Source organism: Pteropus medius, unplaced genomic scaffold (genome assembly GCF_902729225.1).
Source record: "Pteropus medius unplaced genomic scaffold, Ma_sr-lr_union100, whole genome shotgun sequence".
In the NCBI taxonomy this organism is placed as follows: domain Eukaryota; kingdom Metazoa; phylum Chordata; class Mammalia; order Chiroptera; family Pteropodidae; genus Pteropus; species Pteropus medius.
Window position 1 is genome coordinate 3,438,215 of NW_024344240.1, and position 21,187 is coordinate 3,459,401.

Consider the following 21,187-nt stretch of genomic DNA (forward strand, 5'->3'; position numbering starts at 1 on the left):
CACGACTCAATTTTTTTCATGGAAAATTTTCCCTAAGGTATATTTACTTCGCTAGATTAAAACAAATTTTCTTTTCTTAAATGTTTTTAGGAACTACAAGTTTCTTGGAAATGTTTCCATAATCGTTTCCATTGTGTTCCAAGGGCGAATTCAAAGTGAATACTCAGCAAGAAAGATTCGCAGCTGGGAAACCCTCTTCAGTGTGTTAGGGGGACTCCCAGCCCTCTCTTTTCTCTTACCCTGGGCAGTCTCTCTCTCTCCTCCTCGACCCCCTTTCTTTCTTTTGCTGTTTCCTGGAGTAAGGATGAGAATAGAGTGGAAGGCCTGCCCGGGCCCTGCACACCGGAGTCCTGAGGACAGAGCCTGGGTGACGCGCGGGGTTCCGGGGGGCGGGCGCGAGGCCGAGCCCCCGCAGGCAGCGCGGGAGGGTGGGCAGCTGACCGGCTAGAGGGGCCGGGGTGTCCGCTGTTCCCGTTGTTTCCACGCGGTCGTCCCAGGGCCTTTGGCTGGTGTCCTTCCCCGGGTCCCCGGGCCACCGAACCGAGGGGGCGGATCCTCACGTGCCAGACACGCCCCGGCCGGGTTTATAATGCGCCCGCCGTCGCCCCCGGTGCCGCAGCTTCTCCCGCGCTGCGCCGGGACTCAGGACGCGCTCCCCGCGCCGGGCGCCCGAGAGCCCCGCGCCCGCTCGGACTCGCACGCGCGCTCCCACTTGCACACACGCTCACTCACCCGCACTCGCACACGCGCTCACGCGCTCGCTCCAGCCCGCTCACCCTGCAGGGGCGCAGGCAGAGAGGACCCCCGGCCTTCCCATGGCTGACCTGAGCTTCATCGAAGATTCCGTCGCCTTCCCGGAGAAGGAGGAGGACGAGGAGGAGGAGGAGGAGGAGGAGGGTGTGGAGTGGGGCTACGAGGAAGGTAACGCGCGCGCACGCAGGTGGCCGCGGTCCCGGGGCTCAGCACCTCGCTGCCCTCGCGCGTTGCGAGCGCCTCTGCGGCCCCGCTTTCCACGTGGGGCTCTGTCGCCTCCCCACTCCCCGGGCCGGTTCCGGACGAGGAGCCGCAGGGAGAGCGGGCGGGACCGCCGCCTGCGTCCGCGTGGGGCAGCCTGGCCTTCCTGCCGGGCAGCAGTTGGCACCTGCCTCAGTCCGCAGAGCGAGCCGAGAGCTGTGACATTTCTGTCTTCTCACGAGCTAAGAGGAGCAGCGTAACGTTTCACGCAACGCCTTGAGAATACGGTGTTGGTGAAACTATTAGTTTCTTGATCACTGTGAGAACCCTGGTGGGAGAAATCATTTCTGTCTCTACGCTTTTCCTGAAGGAGACTAACAAGGCTCAACTCTTCCCAAACATGTCCTAGATTTCAGGCTGAATCAGTGGGCTCGGTGAGGAGGCGGTTGACTTTTTAAAAAGTTTGGTTTCCTCAATTCGTTCCTAAAGATGTAGGTCTCTTAACAGAGCTGACCACTGGTGCTGATGTTTGTTACATCTATGAAAAAAAAGTAGACTTTATAATTTTAATTATAAAAAATATGGAAAGAGTATATATGTATGAATGTGTGTGTGTGTATGTATGTATGTGTATATATATATATATATATATATATATATACACATGTGCATACTTCAGAATACTGTACTTGCTTTTCTGATAAGTGGTGTTTATTCACTAGCATCAGATTTCTGGTTTCTGGCTCTCACCTAGCATGTTGAGAGTTACAGATATTTCCTAAGTACTGCAGATAATTGAACTCTGATGAGCAGAAGAAATTTTTGTGATGTTATTATTTTTTCTAAGCGCTTAAAGATGACCTAAATTTTTTAGTCATAAATTATTACGTCTATGTGGACAAATACAAACAGAATATTTTGTTAGTCCGGGTTTTTGTTTGTGGTATTTGGTAATATTAGATCATTCAAAATATGAATGCAAAAATTCACACACATTTACCATGTTTCATCTGTAGAAAGACAGTAGTCATAATCTCCTTCATAAAGTCAAGTCATAAGTAGCCTATAAACTAGTTTTTACACGTTAAATTTTACTGTACTTTGTTCTTTTCACCTGTTCTAAATTTGCTTCATTTTGTCCTCAGGTGTCGAGTGGGGCTTGGTGTTTCCTGATGCCAATGGGGAGTATCAGTCTCCCATTAACCTGAACTCCAGAGAAGCTAGATATGACCCCTCCCTGCTGGACGTCCGCCTCTCACCAAATTACGTGGTCTGCCGGGACTGTGAAGTCACTAACGACGGACACAGCATTCAGGTTATCCTGAAGTCAAAATCAGGTATTTTAGAAGGTGCTTTTGCATGCTCTCATAAACTAGAAGTCATCTTGGAGCGATCGAACTCTCATTTGGCTTGTGTGACCTTAAAGGTGGAAATAACATAACTCTGTTGTCAGAATACCTTTGTACATTCTAAAATGCATTTTTAGGAATTATTTTCTGACACATTTTTGAAAGGATAAAAGGATGAAATTATGAAGATGTCAGTTCGATTGTTCTACATTATGATATTACTGGAACAATCTTAGTTGGTCAACTTAAACGTTTTTGGAATTTGAGGAAAAGTATACACAGGTGTACCAATCTGTAGTTTTTCTTAAATTGTTAATTAGCTTAAATCATTTAGATAATTATAATTCTGTTTTACTGCATTGTAAAACTGAAGATTAGGATTTATTGACATAAGCTAGCATTCAAGATAGACTTTTCAAAATCACTTTCTCTATTACTATGACAAGAAGAATTTCAACTAATAGCAATCAAAAACATCTTCTAAACTCAGCAAAAGATTTAAATGACGAACAAAGCATTTGCATTCATTCATTCATTCATTCAACTCCCCTTCTTCCCCTCAAACCTGTTTGAGATGGATCTGAAATGTTTTGTGGAAAAGATATTGAGTAATTACCAAGGAAATTGGTTTTTGGCTTAAAAGTAGGGGAGAGGAAAGCAGAATTTAAAAAAATTAGCACTAATATCATGCTTTGCATAGGGAATAATAACTATTTCCTTCTTAGAATGTAAAATTAGAGTAAATTGAAATATTAGGGAGTGCTTAATAAACAGAGACCAACTGATCAAATTATTTGAATCAATAAGTTTGAAATTTCAAACCATGAAATCTTTAGGTTTATTATTAGGCTCAACAGATATTGATTACCAAGTGTGGATTTTCGATTCACTGTGAATGTTCCTGAGCTTTAACTTAGAATCCTTGAGACAGTCACCGGTTCACGTAGTCTTTCGTGCTGGTCTGCATTTAGTCAACCTATGGGCATCACCCAAACAGATTCTTGGTTTTGTATGTGCTTAGAGAGACAGCTTCAGATCTAAGTTCGACCTTACATTAGAATTTTTTTGAGGGGGTTACCAGTAATATGACATTATATGTTATTTAAAAAATATATAGCAAAATTATTGGATGCTAACTTCTGGCATAGAAAAAACATTTTAAGGTAATATATGCGTGTTGGTGTGTTGACATGCTTTTTAGCTTCTGGAAAGAAAATATTTGTATATCTATACAACAAAAATGCATTTCATGTCAGGCACCATGAGGAGTCAGTGTTGGTTGTATACAAATAGATACGACGGTTCTTGAGGATTCATAGTTTAGTGAAAACAATCCTTTAGGTAAGTGTTAGAAAGTTTTATGGGAGCGTAGAGGAATAACTGAGTACAAACACTGTCAGTTAAGACAGCATGTGTCCATTCTTGCTCTAAGATCAAATTTACTTGATCAAATTAAAGTGAACATTTTCTTCTGGTACCTTCTCAAACATTCACAATTTTCTCTGGCCTCCTACTTCACTCCCAAAAGAGACTGTCAAGCATTGTCTCGGTTCTCTAACCACAGGTATGTTTCTTCCTCATGCAGCTTTTTGTCCATTGATTCTCCTCCATCCACCACCCCTGATCACCGAGGAAGAGCTGCCTGCCTGTTTGTCTGTCTGTCTGTGACTGTCAGTCTGTCTGTCTGACTAGGCCTAATTTAGGTACACATGCTCTAGACCCCTTATTTTGTCTCCTTGGGGAGAACTTGCTTCTTCAGATGCCCAATCTCCTTTCTGCCGCTATAAATAATTTCTTCTTTATTATTTCTCCAAACTTAAAAGAATTAACAAAAAATACCATGCACCAGTTTATTTATTTTTTCTAGGATGTTTAAGCTTCTCAAAGGAATAGCTTGCAAGATCCAAACACCCCGTGATTCACTTATTTAATTCAAGTTTTATCTTTATCAAAATAGGATACGAACGTAATTTACATAGTTGACTAGAACTGTTTTTTAATTTGCCTTTGGGTTCTACCCCACTCCTCCCACCTAAAACTTTGTGCTCTGGTGACAACCACCTTAACTCTCAGATGTTTCTCCTGCTGTCGCTTCCATACTTCTTAATGTGTTTATACTGTCATGCTTTGATATTTAAGATCTCAATGGAAGATGAGGCCAGTTCTCTTATTGCCCTCCCCTATCATGGTTTTGCTCCCCTTTTGTCCCTATATACTCAAATTATAATTTTTATTTAAATTAATACTCCGTGTTTTTATTATTATGACTATGTAACTATTATTTCTGGCTGAGGTTAAATTCTCTTTCCTTTCATGAATAATATGTATATACTTTTTTTCTGGAGTTTCTAGGTTTATTTCATTCTAGGTTTATTCATCTACCAGTAACTTCCCGAGAAAAAGGGCATGTGAAGGTGAATGTTTGGATACTTTGTGTGTCTCCAAGTGTCTTTAATACATCTCACACTTGACTGGAGTTTGCCTAGGCAAAGCAGTCCAGTCTGGAAGTATTCTCCTGCCGATATCTGATGTCGTTACTATATTACCTTCTAGCCTCCAGTGTTGCAGTCGAAAGATCTAGTGCCATCCTGCTTTTCAACCCTTTTATGTGATCTTTTTCTCTCTCTGGAAGCTTTTATAATTTCCATTTTATTGCTATTGCTTTGAAATTTTACAACCAGATTTCTTGGTGTGGGTCCTTTTTCACTCTCTGTGCCGGGTACTATGTGGGTCTTTTCAACCAGTATATCTCAGAAATTTCTCAGAAATTTTCTGATATTATTTCATTGGTAAGTTTTCTGTTTTTGCTTCTTTTTTTCTTTCTGTAACTTTTGTTTTCTTTTTCCTCTACTTTCTGTAGATTTCCTCAACATATCTTTCAGACTTTCTATTGAACTTTTAACTTCTGCTCTTGTATCTTTAATTTCTAAAAAGTTGTGCTCTATGAATTTTTTTTTAAATTTTTAAAATACAGCATCCATTATTTATTGATGAAAACAGAATCTGTCTCCATTCTTTTCTGTACTGTTTTTTTTTTTTCTTTTTCTGCGGCATGTACTCTGTGTTCCTTCCTTTTGTTTTGGCTTCTCTTATTACTGGAGATTTTCCTCAAATATCTAGTGATCTTTGGCTCTTTGTATTTTGGAATGAGTCTAAAAGGTGGATTAGAAGTTCTGTGCACATGGGCAGGAATTGTGGTCTGGTGGACGTCACAGTAATGTGATTGGGTAAGAAACTGGCCATGTTGTTTGAGGAGTCTGCAGGTTTTATCACTTTCTCTGGGGAAGGGTGGGTGATGACTCACAACTGGCTGTAAGCAGCTGGTTATTGACCACAGGCAGGGGTGTATAATCAGAGGGGGGCACTTGTTACAGTTGATGAACCTGTATTAACACCTCATCTTCAGCTACAGTGCGTAGTTTACCTCGGGGTTCACTTTTGGTATTTGTTGTACATTCTGTGAGTTTGGACATGTATCCACAGTTATACAGAGCAGTTTCGCTGCCCTAAAAATCCTCTTGCTCTGCCTGTTTATCCCTCTCTCCCCCCAGCCACTGGCAGTCACTGATCTTTTTACTGTCTCCATAGTTTTACCTTTTCCAAAATGTCATAGAGTAGAATCATATATTATGTAGCTTTTTCAAATTGACTTCTTTCACTTAGTAAAACACATTGAAGTTTTCTTGGATACTGCCTTTTAAATAAAAAAATTCATAGAATAAGCACAATTTTTTTTTTTTTTTAATGAAATGAAATTCACTTCATACACACCACTCCACTGAAACGCCAGGCCTCATGGAGGCTGTTGGTGGCCTGAGCTAATTCGTTTTTTTCTTTCTTCTTCTTTTTCTTCTTCTTCTTCTTCTTTTTTTTTTTTTTGGCTTTGTCTATAGTAAACAATAATAAAGAATTACCAAAAAGAGTTATAAAAATCATAGCATAATTTAAATGCTTATCCACATTAAAGTTTTTAACATAATCCTAACAATATAGTTCCTATATATAATCCCATCTGGATAAATTACCTTAATTTCAATTTGAGGCATGTCCTGAGCATGAGCCCTCTACCCCCATGCCCCTCCTGGAAATTTCCAAACCAAGGTCATTGATGATCTTCTCATTCCACAATCAAATGGACACTTTAAAATTCTTAAAATATTTAAATGTTGCTGCAGTTGCAGTGGAAGTTGTGGAAAGTCTCTCCCGTTGGTCTCTGTGACACATGACCTCCTGATGTTCTTAGTTTTGAGTCTCTTTTCTTTGTCAAGTCTTCATTCTCCATCATCCTCAAATAATAGGATTTCTCAAGGTTTCCTCCTTGACCCTATTCTCTTGTACAGCATACACCCCAGAGGCAGTCCACTCAACAGACTGTCTGCTGCTTTGTTCGGTGTTCTGTTTTACGATAAGACAGCAAATGAGTTTAGGAAAGGGGTTGAAGTCGTAGATTCCCTGAGTGGAATGGGCCCTGGAGGGCAGCCATTCCAGCCTCCCATCTCGGAACTTCCGGCAGGTGGCCTGGCGTTCACAGCTTGAACAGCTCAGGAAAAGAAATTCATTCCTCGCTGAGGAAATCCATTTTGCTTTTGAGTAATTTCAAAGATGGAAAAGTTTTGTGATCTCCCTCATTGTTTCTATTTTGAGAACCAGAACAAACATAATTTATACTGTCATATGACATCCTTTAGAATATTGACTACCATCGTCATATCATGAAATTGTTTTCCCTTTCGGATATATCACTTCCTACACCTGTTCCTCATCTGATAGTCCTTCATTAATACTTATTTATTGATCATTAACTACAGGAATTACAAACTCACTTGTCTCTGAGAGGCAGGAAAGTTCTACAAATGAGAACCGCAAGGAGAGCAAAACTTATAAATAGCTATTGACCCCCTGCTCTGTCTGTAGTGTTGGGAGGCAATAGAGACTGATGGGGACCGTGGGAAACCAGCGAACCGCAGAGAGCGAGCCTAGTTTGCCAGATGTTCAATATGTCAGGAAAAGCTGAAGGTGTGGACCTGTGAACCACACACACACACTCACTGGGTTCCTCCGGCCTACAAGGTGCAGTTGGCAATGTCTGTTTAACTCTCTGCAAGGTATTCCATGCCTTGGATAAGGTAGATATAAGTCACACATGCCTGCCCTCAAGGCGGTTACAGGGGTGGGTTGTGAAAGGTAGGTTTACAGGGAGAGAATATTTTTGCTTGAAATTATTAGGAAAGGATTTGTGGAGGAAGTAACATTTGCAGTGATCCTTGAAGGGCGAATAGCATTTGGATCTGGGAGATTGGGACGTGTGAGAAGAGAGAGCAGTATGCAAACAAGACATGGTTATGGGAAGGCCAGAGAGCACACAGAGAAGGCACAGCCTTAAGTACATCTGGAAGAAAAGTTTCATTCATGGTAAATGAGGTCGATAGAAAATATAATGGGGAGGGTATGTTGGAGCAAATTGATGAGGGACCTAGAACTGGGTATAGAGTATCATCTTTTATTTCTGTAGGATAAAGTCATAATTAGCATGTTACTTTAAGAAAATTAACCTGGCAGCACTGAATAAGATGAGATCTAGGAGAAATTGGGGTCAGTTTGAAGGTTAGTGCGTGAGACTCAATTAACCCAAACTGCAGCTATCATGTTGGCAGTGCCAATGGAAAGGAAGGGATGGACACGAGAGAGATTTCTGAGATGCCACCTATGGAATTCCAGTGATTGGTTACATGGACCAGAGGAGAGGAGGGATGGGCTAGGGTGGAGCCCCTATGCCTGGACTGCGTGTTGGATCCTGTCACCGTTTTTCCCCTCTGCTCTGAACATATTTCGAGGTGGCAGAGTGCCTCCTAACGCGGAGTTGAGCCAGATTCGCATTCCAGGTGTGACTTGACTTGACTGTTGGTCCTGCTGTCTCTATGAGTATAGAGAGTTTTATTAAGGCTACCACATATAGCATTAATTTCTTTGTGGGACATATGAATCACTGTACTAAAAGAATCTTAACAATTTAGTATATACAGACAAATTGAAATGGAACATACTTATAGTGACATAAAAAGTAGCTTAAATGTAAAAATATAATTATAGATTTCTTGCCTGAGTGGTTTGATACTTCAGTTGGGAAAAAGTGTGTGACTGCCCAAGCTTGCGCAATATATTGAATGTCATTCTGTCTGACGACAGGCAGTGTGTTAAGGGTAATGACATTTTTAATGGGCCATCGGTGTAGGAGAAATTGCTAATCAAGATAGGTCATTTGTGCCCTTCACTGTAACGTATTATAGAAACCTTAATTAGAAAATTTTACTTCTGGGTCTTTTATAGTTCTCAATTTTAGACTAGCTTATTATTATTAATCATACTTTAAAGAAATGACAACATTTTATAGTGCTTCCTAGCAATTTTGCTGATTTAAAGATGAAGCCAAACATATCTTATTTTCACTTAAGAAGAAACTATGCATTGATTATATAAAATGTCAAGGTCAAATTTTTTAATGATTATATTTAGTGCTAGTTAACTTTGGGGGATTTGAATTATCTGGACAGGTGCCTTAATCTGTTTCATTTTGCTTGTGTAGACCCAGCTTGATTGGCCTTCTCTCCACATTGTTGACGATATTTATTCTTTACTATGAAAGCTATAGGTTAAAAGCGAAAGACAATAAAAACATTAATTTTTGCTTTTAAGACTTAAGATGTTAAAAAATAACTAATTAATACTATTTTTGGAATGTTTCGTGAATGAATTTGGGATTCCTTAAATGTTAAACTGAGGATATAAAATCTTTAAACCTACTGAGAATGAACTCTTTGGGCCTTTGGATCCTTCAGGGGACACGCCAGGGACCATCAGCTTTGATCTCCCTCCCTGATGGAGATGTGGCCCCAGCAGGCTGTCTCCCGCCTCGCCGTCATTGTCTGGGCTTTGATGGCGGCTTCCTAGCCGGCTAGATTGCCCTTTGCTGGCCCACCGTCCATGCAGACATGCGGATAATATCTTAAAATGCAAAAATGTTAGTCTCCTGCTTTAAAGCTGTCGATTCCCTCTGTGCTGAACTCCAGCCCCTAAGCATGGGCTGCAGGTCCCCTCCTGATGCTCACATCTTGAGGCCCACCATTGGCCATTGGTAACCACTGACCTTATTTTCTTGGAACATGCTCAAGCTGTTTCATACTGCTGAGCTCCTCTCAGCCTCTTCTCTCTGCTGGAATATACTTTCTCACTTCTCCTAGCTTACTCTTCAAGGCTCTGCTTAGCTATGATCTCCTCCGGAAAGTTCCCTGACCTTCTGATGCACCTTGGTTTTGGCTTGACCCTTGTATTCTTCTGATGCAATTTATTTAAACTATTAAATTCACTTCCTTAAGCCCTGAGAATACCTTGCCAGCAGCGAGTCTATACTTTCTTTGTATTATTCAGTGGTCAGCACAGGGCCAGGCATGGAGTTCATCTTAAAATGTGTGTGTTGAACTCAAACCAAATGAAGGGGGATAAGCTTAAGCCTTGATTAACAACCTTCGAATCTGGCAAATTTGTTTTTGGCAAAGGATTATAAAAGCTTAGACAGATTTAGGTAAATGTATATATATCATGTCTCTATGGGGTTCTCACATTTTGCAGAAGGGTCTCTTTTTACATCTCATAAGCATAATTGCCATGACTGTTAAAGAGCATTAAAGAAAATGGATCTAGTAGCAATGACATCAGTTTATTTTATATTCTTTTCACAAGTTCATTATTCTAAGGAAATACAGCATGTCATCAATACGAGTTTCACTGTTGTTTCACTATAATTTTATCGAGCTTAATGACATCACAACTAATAAACCTGCCATATAGCGACAAACTATCACTCAGCAAAATTTGATAATCGTAAATGTAGGAGAAGTGTATACCTTTTGGTTTCCTTATTTTAACAAAAAGCTATAAAAAGGAAGAATAATGCCTTAAGAGGATGTAGTGAAATGGGTAAAACAGAAGTACCATTCGTTTTTAGTCTATAAACACAATTATTCTTGGGGGATGAACAGGGAATGCTTTTACCTGGCACCTCATAAAATTCTGACTTCAGTATTTTGTCATTTTTTTTATGGCTTTGTACAGCCATATGATTTTAATTTGGTTTAATTTTAGATTATTCATCAGCAGCAAAAGTGAAAAGTGCCTGATTCCTGGCTAAAAACTGCTTCTTTGTCACATCGCCCTGGGACTAGGCTTGGGCAAAATGCTTCCCTTCTTTGCTCATTTTCAACCTAATAGAATGTAAGATCCACAAGACCATGGATTTTGTCTGTTTTGTCAAAAATCAGCATGTCCTAAGCACTTAATACAGTGCCTGGTACAATGTAGGTGATCAAAAAATACTTGTTGAAAGGATGATTAAATGGATCCCTGTGGGCCTTGAACTTCTTTCCATCAAGACATAGATCTGTGGAGTTTGAATTTCTAGGGCATTTAAAATATGCTCTAGAAATATGCCCAAGTTTTAAACTAAAGGCTTCATTACTGTTAAAGAAATATTGGGCAATGAACAGGTGAGGAGTATATTTTTGAAATGTGGGTCTCCTTTTGGTCCCCTGAAATCACTGTTGTCATCAGTTGTATTATTTATTTTTATAAGAAAGTACCAGCAGATTGCTCTGTAGCAGTTTCAGAAACACTGTGCATGTGTGTGTGTGTGTGCGCACACGTACGCGTGTGTGCGCTCTCATGCTGGCGTGCATATGTTTATGTGCCAAGTGTATGGGATGAGGAGGTTTCAGGGAAGGGTTTTTTTAATCCTCCCATTTCACACGAACTTTATTTCACAATACTCCTTTTTCTTTTTCCTTAGCAATGTGGGGCTAAGCCTCCTTCAAGACAGTTTTTCACCTTCTTGTAAAACCAGAGGCTTACAGAATCCCCCCTGAGGTCTCGCATCAGGTGTGCTTGCCAGTGCGGGGGGAGGGGTATGTTTCCTGGTTCTGGTGATGAGGCTTGGGGTGCAGGAGACTTCCATGAAGCTTTTCCCTCTTTAATTTGAGAGGTGGGTGACCCCATGGGTAGACTCCCACCCTTCTCCCCAGTTTTCCTCAAGACCAAATTTGGACAGCCAAGGCAAAGGAGCGAATTTTGAGGGTATTCAGAAACTGGCATTCTGGCTGAAAGAACATTTCCTACCTTCTTCCATCCATGAACAGCATGGGTGGTTATTGAAGAAGATATTCCATGAGCCTGCACTGCAGTTCCAGATTTCTGTAATCCTTTGTGATCCATGGGTTTACATTTTTTTTTTTTTTTATTTTCCTGGGAAATAAGATGAGCTGTAGGACTCAAAGAAGGGACTGTGGTTTAGAAATTTAAGGCTTAAGGAACTCATTTTTTAAAAAATTATTTTTTAATTATAGTTGACATTCAATATTTTATATTAGTTTCAGGCGTACAGCATAGTGGTTAGACATTTACATAATTTACACAGTGATCCCCCGATTAGACTAGTACCCACCTGACACTATCCATAGTAATTACAATATTATCGACTGTATTCCCTATGCCGTACTTCACATCCCCATAACTATTTTGTAACTGCCAATTTGTACTTCTTCATCCCTTCCCCTTTTTCACCCTGTCCCCAACCCACCTCCCATCTGGCAGTCACCAGTTTGTTCTCTGTTATCTGAGAACTCATTTTTTTCAGTTCATGCTCACAGACACTGAAATTTGTTTTTCCCCCATCCCTGTCTCATGCTGGGGCATGGGTCAGAAGATTGGAATTTCAGGCTCTTGGAACTTGCGGGCTGGGTGACCAGGGCAGGTCCCACTTAACCCCTTTCAGCTGTATTTTTGTCCTTGTCAATGGGGATGATAATGCTAATCCCTCGGATTTGTTGTGAGACTCACATAAGACCAAGTATGAGGAAGAACATTAAAATGGTGAGAGATAGTCTCCTAAAGGCCATGTATCTCACGCCCCTTCCACCCTCGAGATGAGGTTTATGCACTTGAAAAATTAAAATTGCTATTTGCTACTGATGCTCTTTTTCTTCTTTGAGCTGGTAGAAAGCTTAGAAGCAGATTTGTAGAACAAGGACTTCATGACATTTGTTTGTGTGGTAGCCTCATTTCTCCATCTATTTTCTTCATGTCTTTTTTCTCCCTCTTCTCTCTTCTTTCTAATTTATGCTTCTGCCTTTCTTATATGTACCTTGATAGAAGCAGCCTTAAATTCTTTTTTGGAACAAGTATCAGATGAAGAACCAACCAAACAAACATTGCTGCACCAAAATGCTTTCTCCTCCTTTGAGTTTTGGAATGAGGATGGACATCAAAACCATTCCTCAGCAGAGCAGTTTGGGCACTGTTACTTCTCCCACATCCCAAGTGTGGACGCTAATCGGTTTGAGAGAGACTACTCCTGGGGGAAAGGGGCGAATTTTGTCAGCTTCTTGACGAAAAAAATAACCCATAATTCTTAGCTGATACCATTTAGAATGAACAGTTTTTCCATGTGATATTAGGGAATATTTAACTAAAGAAAGTATTTTATTGCTTCAAGATAGGTTCTTGTTCAAATTTAATTTTTGTTTTCCTTTGGAGTGCCTTTGTTTGAGACAAAGTTCTGGATTATATCCAGAAATGAGGAATAGAGACAGAGCCCTGTAGGACTGATGTTAATATTTTAAGTGTGGTTAATATTTTATCACAATTTTATTTTGTTTGCACTGTATGTGACACAGGTAAGTTGCTTTTTAAGTGTGATTTCATTGTTGAAAAATCAGATTGACTTAATAATAAGTCTCTGTGTATAGTTTTGTTAGCCTACCCCTATTTTCTAAATTGAAAGCCTACTAGTACAAACGGATGATCCGTAAAGAAGGTTTAACTTATTGATAGGTCAATAGCAAATTAGTGGTCAGTCTGAGACTCAAACCATAGTCTTGTTTCCTGATCAGTGCTAAGTTTATATATCGGGGAACATAGCTACTGAGTTTGGTTTCTTCATCCAAAGTTAACAAAGTTAAAGTTAAATGATATACTTATCATTACCAAGTATTTCCGAGTGTTTGAACTTCTACAATAGCCACTGAATAGCCGCTGCAAGAATTTCCAACCCACATAATTTGAGTTTATCTCACAGTTGATATATTTCTCATTTTGGCTATATGAATTTAATTTATAGGGCTGAGGAGAGGTGTTTGACAAAACATGTTCCCAATGTTTGTATTGCTGTGCTGAGGAGTACGTTTGAGATGTAATTAAATAGAGTTTATTTTCTTTTTCAGTTCTGTCGGGTGGTCCATTGCCTCAAGGGCATGAGTTTGAACTGTATGAAGTCAGATTTCACTGGGGAAGAGAAAATCAGCGTGGTTCTGAGCACACAGTTAATTTCAAAGCTTTTCCCATGGAGGTAAGAGTAACAAATCATCTCGTAAAACTCTTACTGTTCATGTAAAGTATTCAGCGACTTACTGAAAATGGTTTTGTTTAAAAGTAGATGCATAGCTTTTGAATTTTTATCAATTTACATTAAAAAAAAATAGGTACTTAATGAATGTAAGCTTGGGGCAGCAAATGGAGCATCCCAGGGACTTTAGGGGGCTTGGAGAATGCGCATGGGCTCTTGGCCATAATGGTAATCTATTAAGTAAAGCTATTAAGTTTCATCCTAGTATTATTGCTGTTGTAAAAATTCTGCTGCCTCTGCAAATTCAGTAGGTCACTTTTGTAGGTGCTCTGAATCAGTGATAATATGAAAACAAATAACTTCTGAAGAAACCTCAACAATCTAAGCAATTAGAGAGAAGAGATTTTTAGAGAGTCATTCTTTTGGTTAAAGGAGTCCCTCCTGCATTCTCTCCTTAGTCAACTCTTGCTCTTTTTTCAGTATCTAGTCGAAATATCATTTCTTCCTTGGGACTGTCTCTGTGCTCTTTTTCTAAGCAGAATAGATCTTTCCCTCCTCTGTGTTCCCAGTGTACTTGGTAGATTGCTCATCTCATGGATTGTAAGCTTTAGTGTCTAGAGTGTCTTCCGTTATGGACTGAATGTTTGTTTCTTCTCCAAATCCATATGTCGAAACTCTACCCCGCCCCAGTGTGATGGTGTTAGGAGGTGGGCCTTTGGGCGGTGATCAGGGTTAGATGAGGTCAGGAGGGTGGAGCCTTCACGAATGGAATTAGTGCCCTTATAAGAGTCCAGAGGAAGCTTGCTTCTTTGCTCTCTGCCATGTGAAGACACAACAAGAAGACAGCCAACTACAAGCCAGAAAGGGGGCTCTCAGTAGACACCAGATCTGCCGGCACCTTGATCTTGGACTTCCCAGCCTTTAGAATGAAGAAATAAATGTTTATTGTTTAAGCCATCTAGTCTCTGCTAATTTGTTACTCAGTCCAAGCTGACTAAGGCAGCTCCTGAAGAAAATGGCTTCTTCTCCTTCTCCTTTTCACTTGCACTATTTAGCCCAGTGCCAGGAATGTCAGAGACGGTCTGTGCCGGTGAAATTGAGGAGATGTCTGTTGGTCCCGGCCTTGTTGATGTTTCTTTCTAGAAGGACCTGCAGTTGTCTCCAGGAAATAGCCGTTCGGTGGCAGGTGACAGTGTGTTTTCGGGGATGCTGGGTTGCCAGTCTTCCTTCTCTGTCGTTCTCAACTGCACATGTACTTAAGTCTGGACCTGCTCATGGTCGGATGCACGTCCAGTCCCACCTCTGTATCTGGAGATCACTACTGCATAACTTATATAAATGATATATATACCTCAAAGAATGAAGTTAGAGGAAGTGTTTCTCAACATGACTTTAATTATAATCTAAAAAAATTCCTTGGGGAGCTCACGATATCCATTTCATTCAAAAAGACAAATATCGGAAGTGAAATATTAAGTGTTTTGAGGATAGAAGGGAAAAAACTATCGCGGTATGTTGAAGAGTCTGTGAGGTATGTGATAATGAGGACAATAAGAGAAATTCGTTTCTCGATGGGGAAGGTTAGATCTTCAGATGTTACTTTTATAGGGGCTTTTTTTTCTCAGAGCCTGCAGACACCCTCTCACTTCTAACTGCCTTAAAAAAATTCCACCCTGTCTCTGTGTCACCTCTGGCGATTGCCCTATGTGAAGAGGAAAAGGTCACACCAGAATGCAACAAAGCGGGGAGGACACAGAACAAGCCAGAGCAGTTACATGTACCGGCTGGTGGAGAGCGAGGTGAGGGTAGGAAACACCCAGCCGTTGGCCTTCGCCCTGCCCTGCCCTTTGAGTTTGAAAGGCCACTTCATCATTTTGTTTCCACCTGTCCTCAAAGACGTCTTCTAATAATAAAAACTTTGGGGGAAATGGGAATAATTGGGTAAGCAACAACTTCTGGATGAGAATTTAGTGGCTTTGCTTGTGACACAGAATTTACAGACTTGGGAAAGTTTAATAAATTTAGATGAGTCAGTGGTGTGTGCTCTTTGCTCTGCAGTTGGATAGAATTTCTGGACCAAATATTCAGACTGGCCTGCTCCTTGGTGGCATTGTGACTGCACTGGGCCATTAGGCACAGGTAATGGTTAGTTTTGAGTGAAGATTAAATTCTGGTTGGGAGGATTTGTTTCTGCAAAAGTATTTATATTTAGCATCATGGAATTATTGACTGTAATTTTTCCAAAATAGGTGATGAATAATATTTGTATTCTGTGTTATCCCGGATTATCCCTGATCCAAACCTAGAGAAAATTCTCATATCAGTCATCCGAGGTTTGTTTAGGGCTATACCTTATTGAGTGCGTAACTGCTGAGAGTATGCAGAATTAGAGATAGATATCTGCGAGCCACATGTTTTTTTTTTTTTTTTTAATTAAGTTTATTGGAGTAACATTGGTTAATACAATTATATAATTTTCAGGTGTACATTATAATTTAACATCTGTATATTCTATTGTGTGTTTACCACCCAAAGTCTAGTTTCCTTCAGCTACCATATGTTTGATCCCCTTTACCCACTTCACCCTCCTCCTACCTCCCTATATTTGGCCCCCTTTGCCCCATCTACCTCTCCTCTCCTCCCCCACTCCCTACCCTCTGGTAACCACTAGTCTATAGTCCATGTCCATGAGTCTCTGTTTGTTTGTCCTGTTCCTTTGTTGCTTTTAGGTTTATATCCCACATATAAGTGATATCATGTGATTTTCAACTTATTCAGTCTGCTTTATTTTGCTTAGCATGATTATCTTGAGTTCCATCCATGTTGTCACAAATGACTGTATTTCATCTCTTCTTATGGCTGAGTAATATTCCATTGTATATATGTACCACAACTTCTTTAGCTAATCATCTATCATAGGACACTTTGGTTGCTTCCATGTCCTGGCCACTGTGAATAATGCTGCTATGAACATCAGTGTGCAAATATCTTTATGGATATGATTTTTTAAGTCTTTGGGGTAAATACCCAGTAGAGAGATTGCTGGATCATATGGTAGATCAATTCTTAGTTTTTTGAGGAACCTCCGTCAGGTGTTTTTTTGTTGTTGTTGTTGTTGTTTGTTTGTTTTAAAGGAGGCTAGGATTTAAGGAGGGGAGGGTTCACATGGTGTGCTAAAAGAGAGGAGAGAGGGACTCCACATAGAACAGTCTAAGAGGGAATGAGATGACTAGTAAGGAGACAGGTAAGTAACTTGCCACTGGTGCCCTGGTCCTGAACTGCCATCAAGGGCCACCTACAACACAAGGCTGTGGCCAACAGGACAGCAGAGTATGAGGGAACCAGGTACCCCTTTGGGTATATGATTTAAAAAATATTTTTAGGACACTTTTCATATTTCATTTACATTTTAAGGCTAAGTTTAACCTCTAAATCACATGTGTATACATACTTCTTTTTGTTAATTTCGCTTAAACTTAAATGGATAGTTTATTAAACAAACACTGTAAACAAATAATTACCATGTCTGTTACATGTAACACAGGAATGGCTTTTAAAAGAAATTCATCAACCTCCCTTCTTGGCTTTTTAAAATTATAAATATAGAATTCTAAATAATTTTAATAAAATTATAGAAACAATCCTGAATATGTTTTGATACTACTAGTAACAAACTAGTAGTATCAAAATTTAAACTCTAGCTCTTTGTTAAGCAAGATGAATGAAACATGCCATTTCTGTTTTTCCTTCTTGAGATTTTTAGTTTTCATAAACACACATTTCTAGCCACTCTTTAATCTTGTAAACCTGAGTTCTTGTGCTTAAATGACAGTTCTTATTAAGAAAAATAAATTGTGCTACATTTTTCTTCCTGTTACTTGAAACATAATTTTCCTTGGTGTGAGTATTTTGCATCGTGATATTTAATCAAGACATAAGTAGAAGGTTGTTGAGACAAATTTGAGATCTGATCAAATTAATTTCTGTACGTTTGTCCTCTGATGGTTGTGGAAGCTTCATATTTTCTCTGGATGTCATCAGATGTCTTAGCACTCGAAGTCCAACTTTCAATGCTATATGAATTTTGCCATTTTGCTAACACTGGTATGCTCTGTGCATCCACCAAACCACTAGAATTATTTATTTCATTCATATTAATTTTTGTTAGAAATCTAACTGATGGAAAAACTTTTAGGTATTTAGGCTCACATTCAACTTTCAGGCTATATGTTCTGTTTTCATCTTTTGTCTGTGGTAACTGTCATCTTATTTGCTATTTCAAGGTATCCTAACTCTATGGTCTGTATAACTCTTGGAAAATTTTGATTAATCTTTATATGTGAATAGCTACTTTTATCCATCTATGGGAAAGTACTTCCCAGGCATTTAGATTTTATGCTGGATCAGTAAAAAAAAAAAAAAAAAAAAAAGAAAAAAAGAAAAAGGAGATGGGGAGAACAACACAATGGCTAAGTTTTATTTTTTTCAAATAAAAATGTTACTAACTCTCTGTTGTCCCCATTGCTCTATAAAGAGAAGGTCTTCAAAAGCTAAAGTAGGAAGGATGTAGTCTGAGAATAAACTCAGACCTATAAATTGAATAGTTATAACTTTTAGAAAACTCTATATTATTTCTGTTTATCTCATTTCACTAAACGAATGATAGATGTATCAGGGTGGGCACTGATTCTGCCCTCAGACCAGCGGGAGATCATGTGTGGTGGTTCTGACTTTCTTGCCCTTTGGACCTAAATAAAAGTTTATGATTTGAGGGTGAATTACCAAGAAAAAGGCACAGCATATTGTAGGGCAGACTCTTATCTTTATTTATATTGTATTTAAAGAGCAGCTATCGCTTTGTGTACCCTGAAAGGGCCCTAAGATAACTGAGTCACAAGCCAGCTGTTGATGAAAAGTTGAGTGCATTAGGAAATAGAAAGAAAGTGAATTTCATTGTGGAGAGAAGGATTTTTTAGTTGGGAAGAGTCCAGGTTTTGGTTACAAAATAGGCCAACCAAACGTTATGAAGAATATATCTCATAATATAGTGCCAGTCCTGAGTGTTATATCCGCCCACCCCAGTATTCCAGGTCTCCAGATAACCTATATTTCTTCCTTTCTTTTCAGGCAAATAGTAGTGTCTACCATTTAAGTGTTCTTTTAGTAAAAACGACCTGGCCTTTTGGGTTACTGCCTCCCAAATCATTTGTATATTTGCATTAGTTTTACTATTCCGAAGAGATTCCATGAAGAGTTTGCTTGCTTAATAGTGAAATGATGATCTTTTCAAGTTATTTTACTTTCATGAACATCTCAAGTAGAGCTTTGTGGTGTGATTCTCGTCCAAAATAGAGACTTCCATTGCCTTTCTGAAGACATGTAAGTGGATGACTTTAGTGAGACAAGACATGATGAGGATTAGACATATATGATACATAATCAAAGAATTCATTTTTAAAAGGGACTTTAGAGATCACCTGGTCCAAACTTCTGTTTAACGTTGGAGAAATCTGAGGCTCCAAATGGTTAAGGGTCACAGGGCAACTTGTGGGAAACCATACTGAATGGCTTGGGTGAAGAAGAGTCTATTTTGGTTACTTAAATATTTCCTTTAAGAAAGAATTATCTTTTATTATTCATCTTTTCTCTAATGGTTTAGATCGAAAGAGAAAACGCAACAGTCTTCCTGCTCCCTCCTGCCCCTGTGAGCGGCTTTTATGGCTGCGCGCATCCGGGTTCAGGGGCCAGTGTGCTTCAGCCTTGCATAGGATGGCAGCGAAGCTGTGGCACTGCGCGCTGGCCTTACAGCTGTGAAGACAAAGACCTGGGTGGCTTTGTGAGGGTATAGGAGTGTGATTTAGCGAAGGCAGAACCCTCACTGCCCCAAGGACTGGGGTGGCTTTAACAGACCATCTGGTCCCACCCACTTTGCCGAGCGCTCATCTGAGGTCAGAAAGGTGACTAGCTCAGGGTTGCACACCTAAGAAATGGCAGGGGCCAGGTGAGACCTGTGAACGGACTTCTGCTCCAGGGACTGCTATTTTTCACCTCCCGGAGCCAATTCTTACTAGGAAAATCCACTCTAGTTTGAGATTTTATTTGCAATGGTCGTTAATACTTTGGATTGAAGTGGCTTTATGGGAAAAAAAAGAAAGCTTGCCCTGAAGAAGAGTTGAGACTGATGCTAAAGGAAACCATTTGAAATTTGAATGTTCAGCTTCTCTGGAAAGTTTTATTATTTTGGCCAGAAAAAGGAACATCTCGTTTCTGAATATAATGACTATTACGATTATTATTACTTTGTATTCTGGAATCTTCCATAGGGCTAGCAGATCGAGCCTCATGGATAAACAGATGCAGGAATTAGAACCTTGTGCTGTGGCCTCTTCAGTGGTCATACTTGTGAAACTCCCTTTCACATCTTAGTTAAAACAAAAACAAAAACAAATTTTATGTTTCCTGAAATCTGATGAATACTTGCAGTTTTACTCCATTAAAATCACGATTCCTGCTTTGAATCTGCATGTTAATTTTTTTTTCATTTATTAAAATACATTTAGTGCAGAAACCTCACAGTCTACTGAATGGAAAATGAATTATAAAGTCGAGCAAACTGAAATGTTCTTTTAGTTGTGCCACATAACACGGCAATCTGCCATTCCCACTTTAGAAACAACCGTGTAAGGCCAAATCGGCCTTTAAGTGGTTGTTTTGAACCTACTTTTGATTTTATATTTGCAAGTATTTCTTTTAGTAGATTGTTCTTTGTCAGTGTTCGAAGATGTATAAAAGGTTTTTTTTAGCAAAGTAAATTCGAAAGAAGCATTTGTATTCTAGCTGAGTTTACATCATAAGCCAAATTTGTAGAAAATGAAAAGTTAGTTCCTATAAATGAATATGACGTATAATTAATTTATAGGTGATTATAGACTTGCTAAAGTACAAAATACCTTAAATTGGGTTCTAACAGATCTAAATTTTACAGTAAAATTGTACACTCTTAATATGCCTTCGATTAAAGAATAGACTCATTTAAATATATAGTCCATAACCAAGTGGCCAACTTTAAAATAACTCATTTCCATTCATTTATTCATTTGTCTGTTCATCCATCCATCCATCCATCCATCCATCCATCCATCCATCCATCCTACCATCTGTCCATTCGTCTGTCCATCCATCCATTTGTCCATCCATCCAATCAACAAGTATTTCTTGGGAACCTGCTCTTCAGGCCCTAGGGTAGGTGATAGGGATACTGTCATGAGTGCAATAGACAACTCATGGAGTGTTTATTATGTTAAGGGAGTCCAAATGCAGTGTATGTGGTTTGGCTCCTCCCCCTTTCTTAACTTAATAAGTATTTAGAAGATATAATTGTTTCTGTGGCATTTAGAGGGCCTCATCCCCTCTACTCTGTATGCAAATTCTATCCATTAAACCTAATTAGAGGAAGATTTTGAAGACACTTAGAAAGCAAATATGTTATTTGAGA

The 21,187-nt window shown here is 39.5% G+C and overlaps 1 protein-coding gene across 5 annotated transcripts in view; it reads left to right on the plus strand.

Moving 5' to 3' along the window:
* Window positions 1-296: 296 nt before the first annotated feature.
* The window catches only part of CA8 (carbonic anhydrase 8), a 140,081-nt gene continuing 119,190 nt past the window's right edge, over window positions 297-21,187 (plus strand). For 4 of the 5 annotated variants that reach the window (XM_039868872.1, XM_039868873.1, XM_039868876.1 and 1 more), the window contains exons 1-3: window positions 297-921; window positions 2,100-2,291; window positions 13,571-13,695. In XM_039868872.1, coding sequence (XP_039724806.1) covers window positions 816-921; window positions 2,100-2,291; window positions 13,571-13,695 — 423 coding nt within the window. In that variant the 5' untranslated portion in view covers window positions 297-815. The remainder of the gene's footprint in view (window positions 922-2,099; window positions 2,292-13,570; window positions 13,696-21,187) is intronic. The other variant, XM_039868871.1, reaches the window with a different exon arrangement.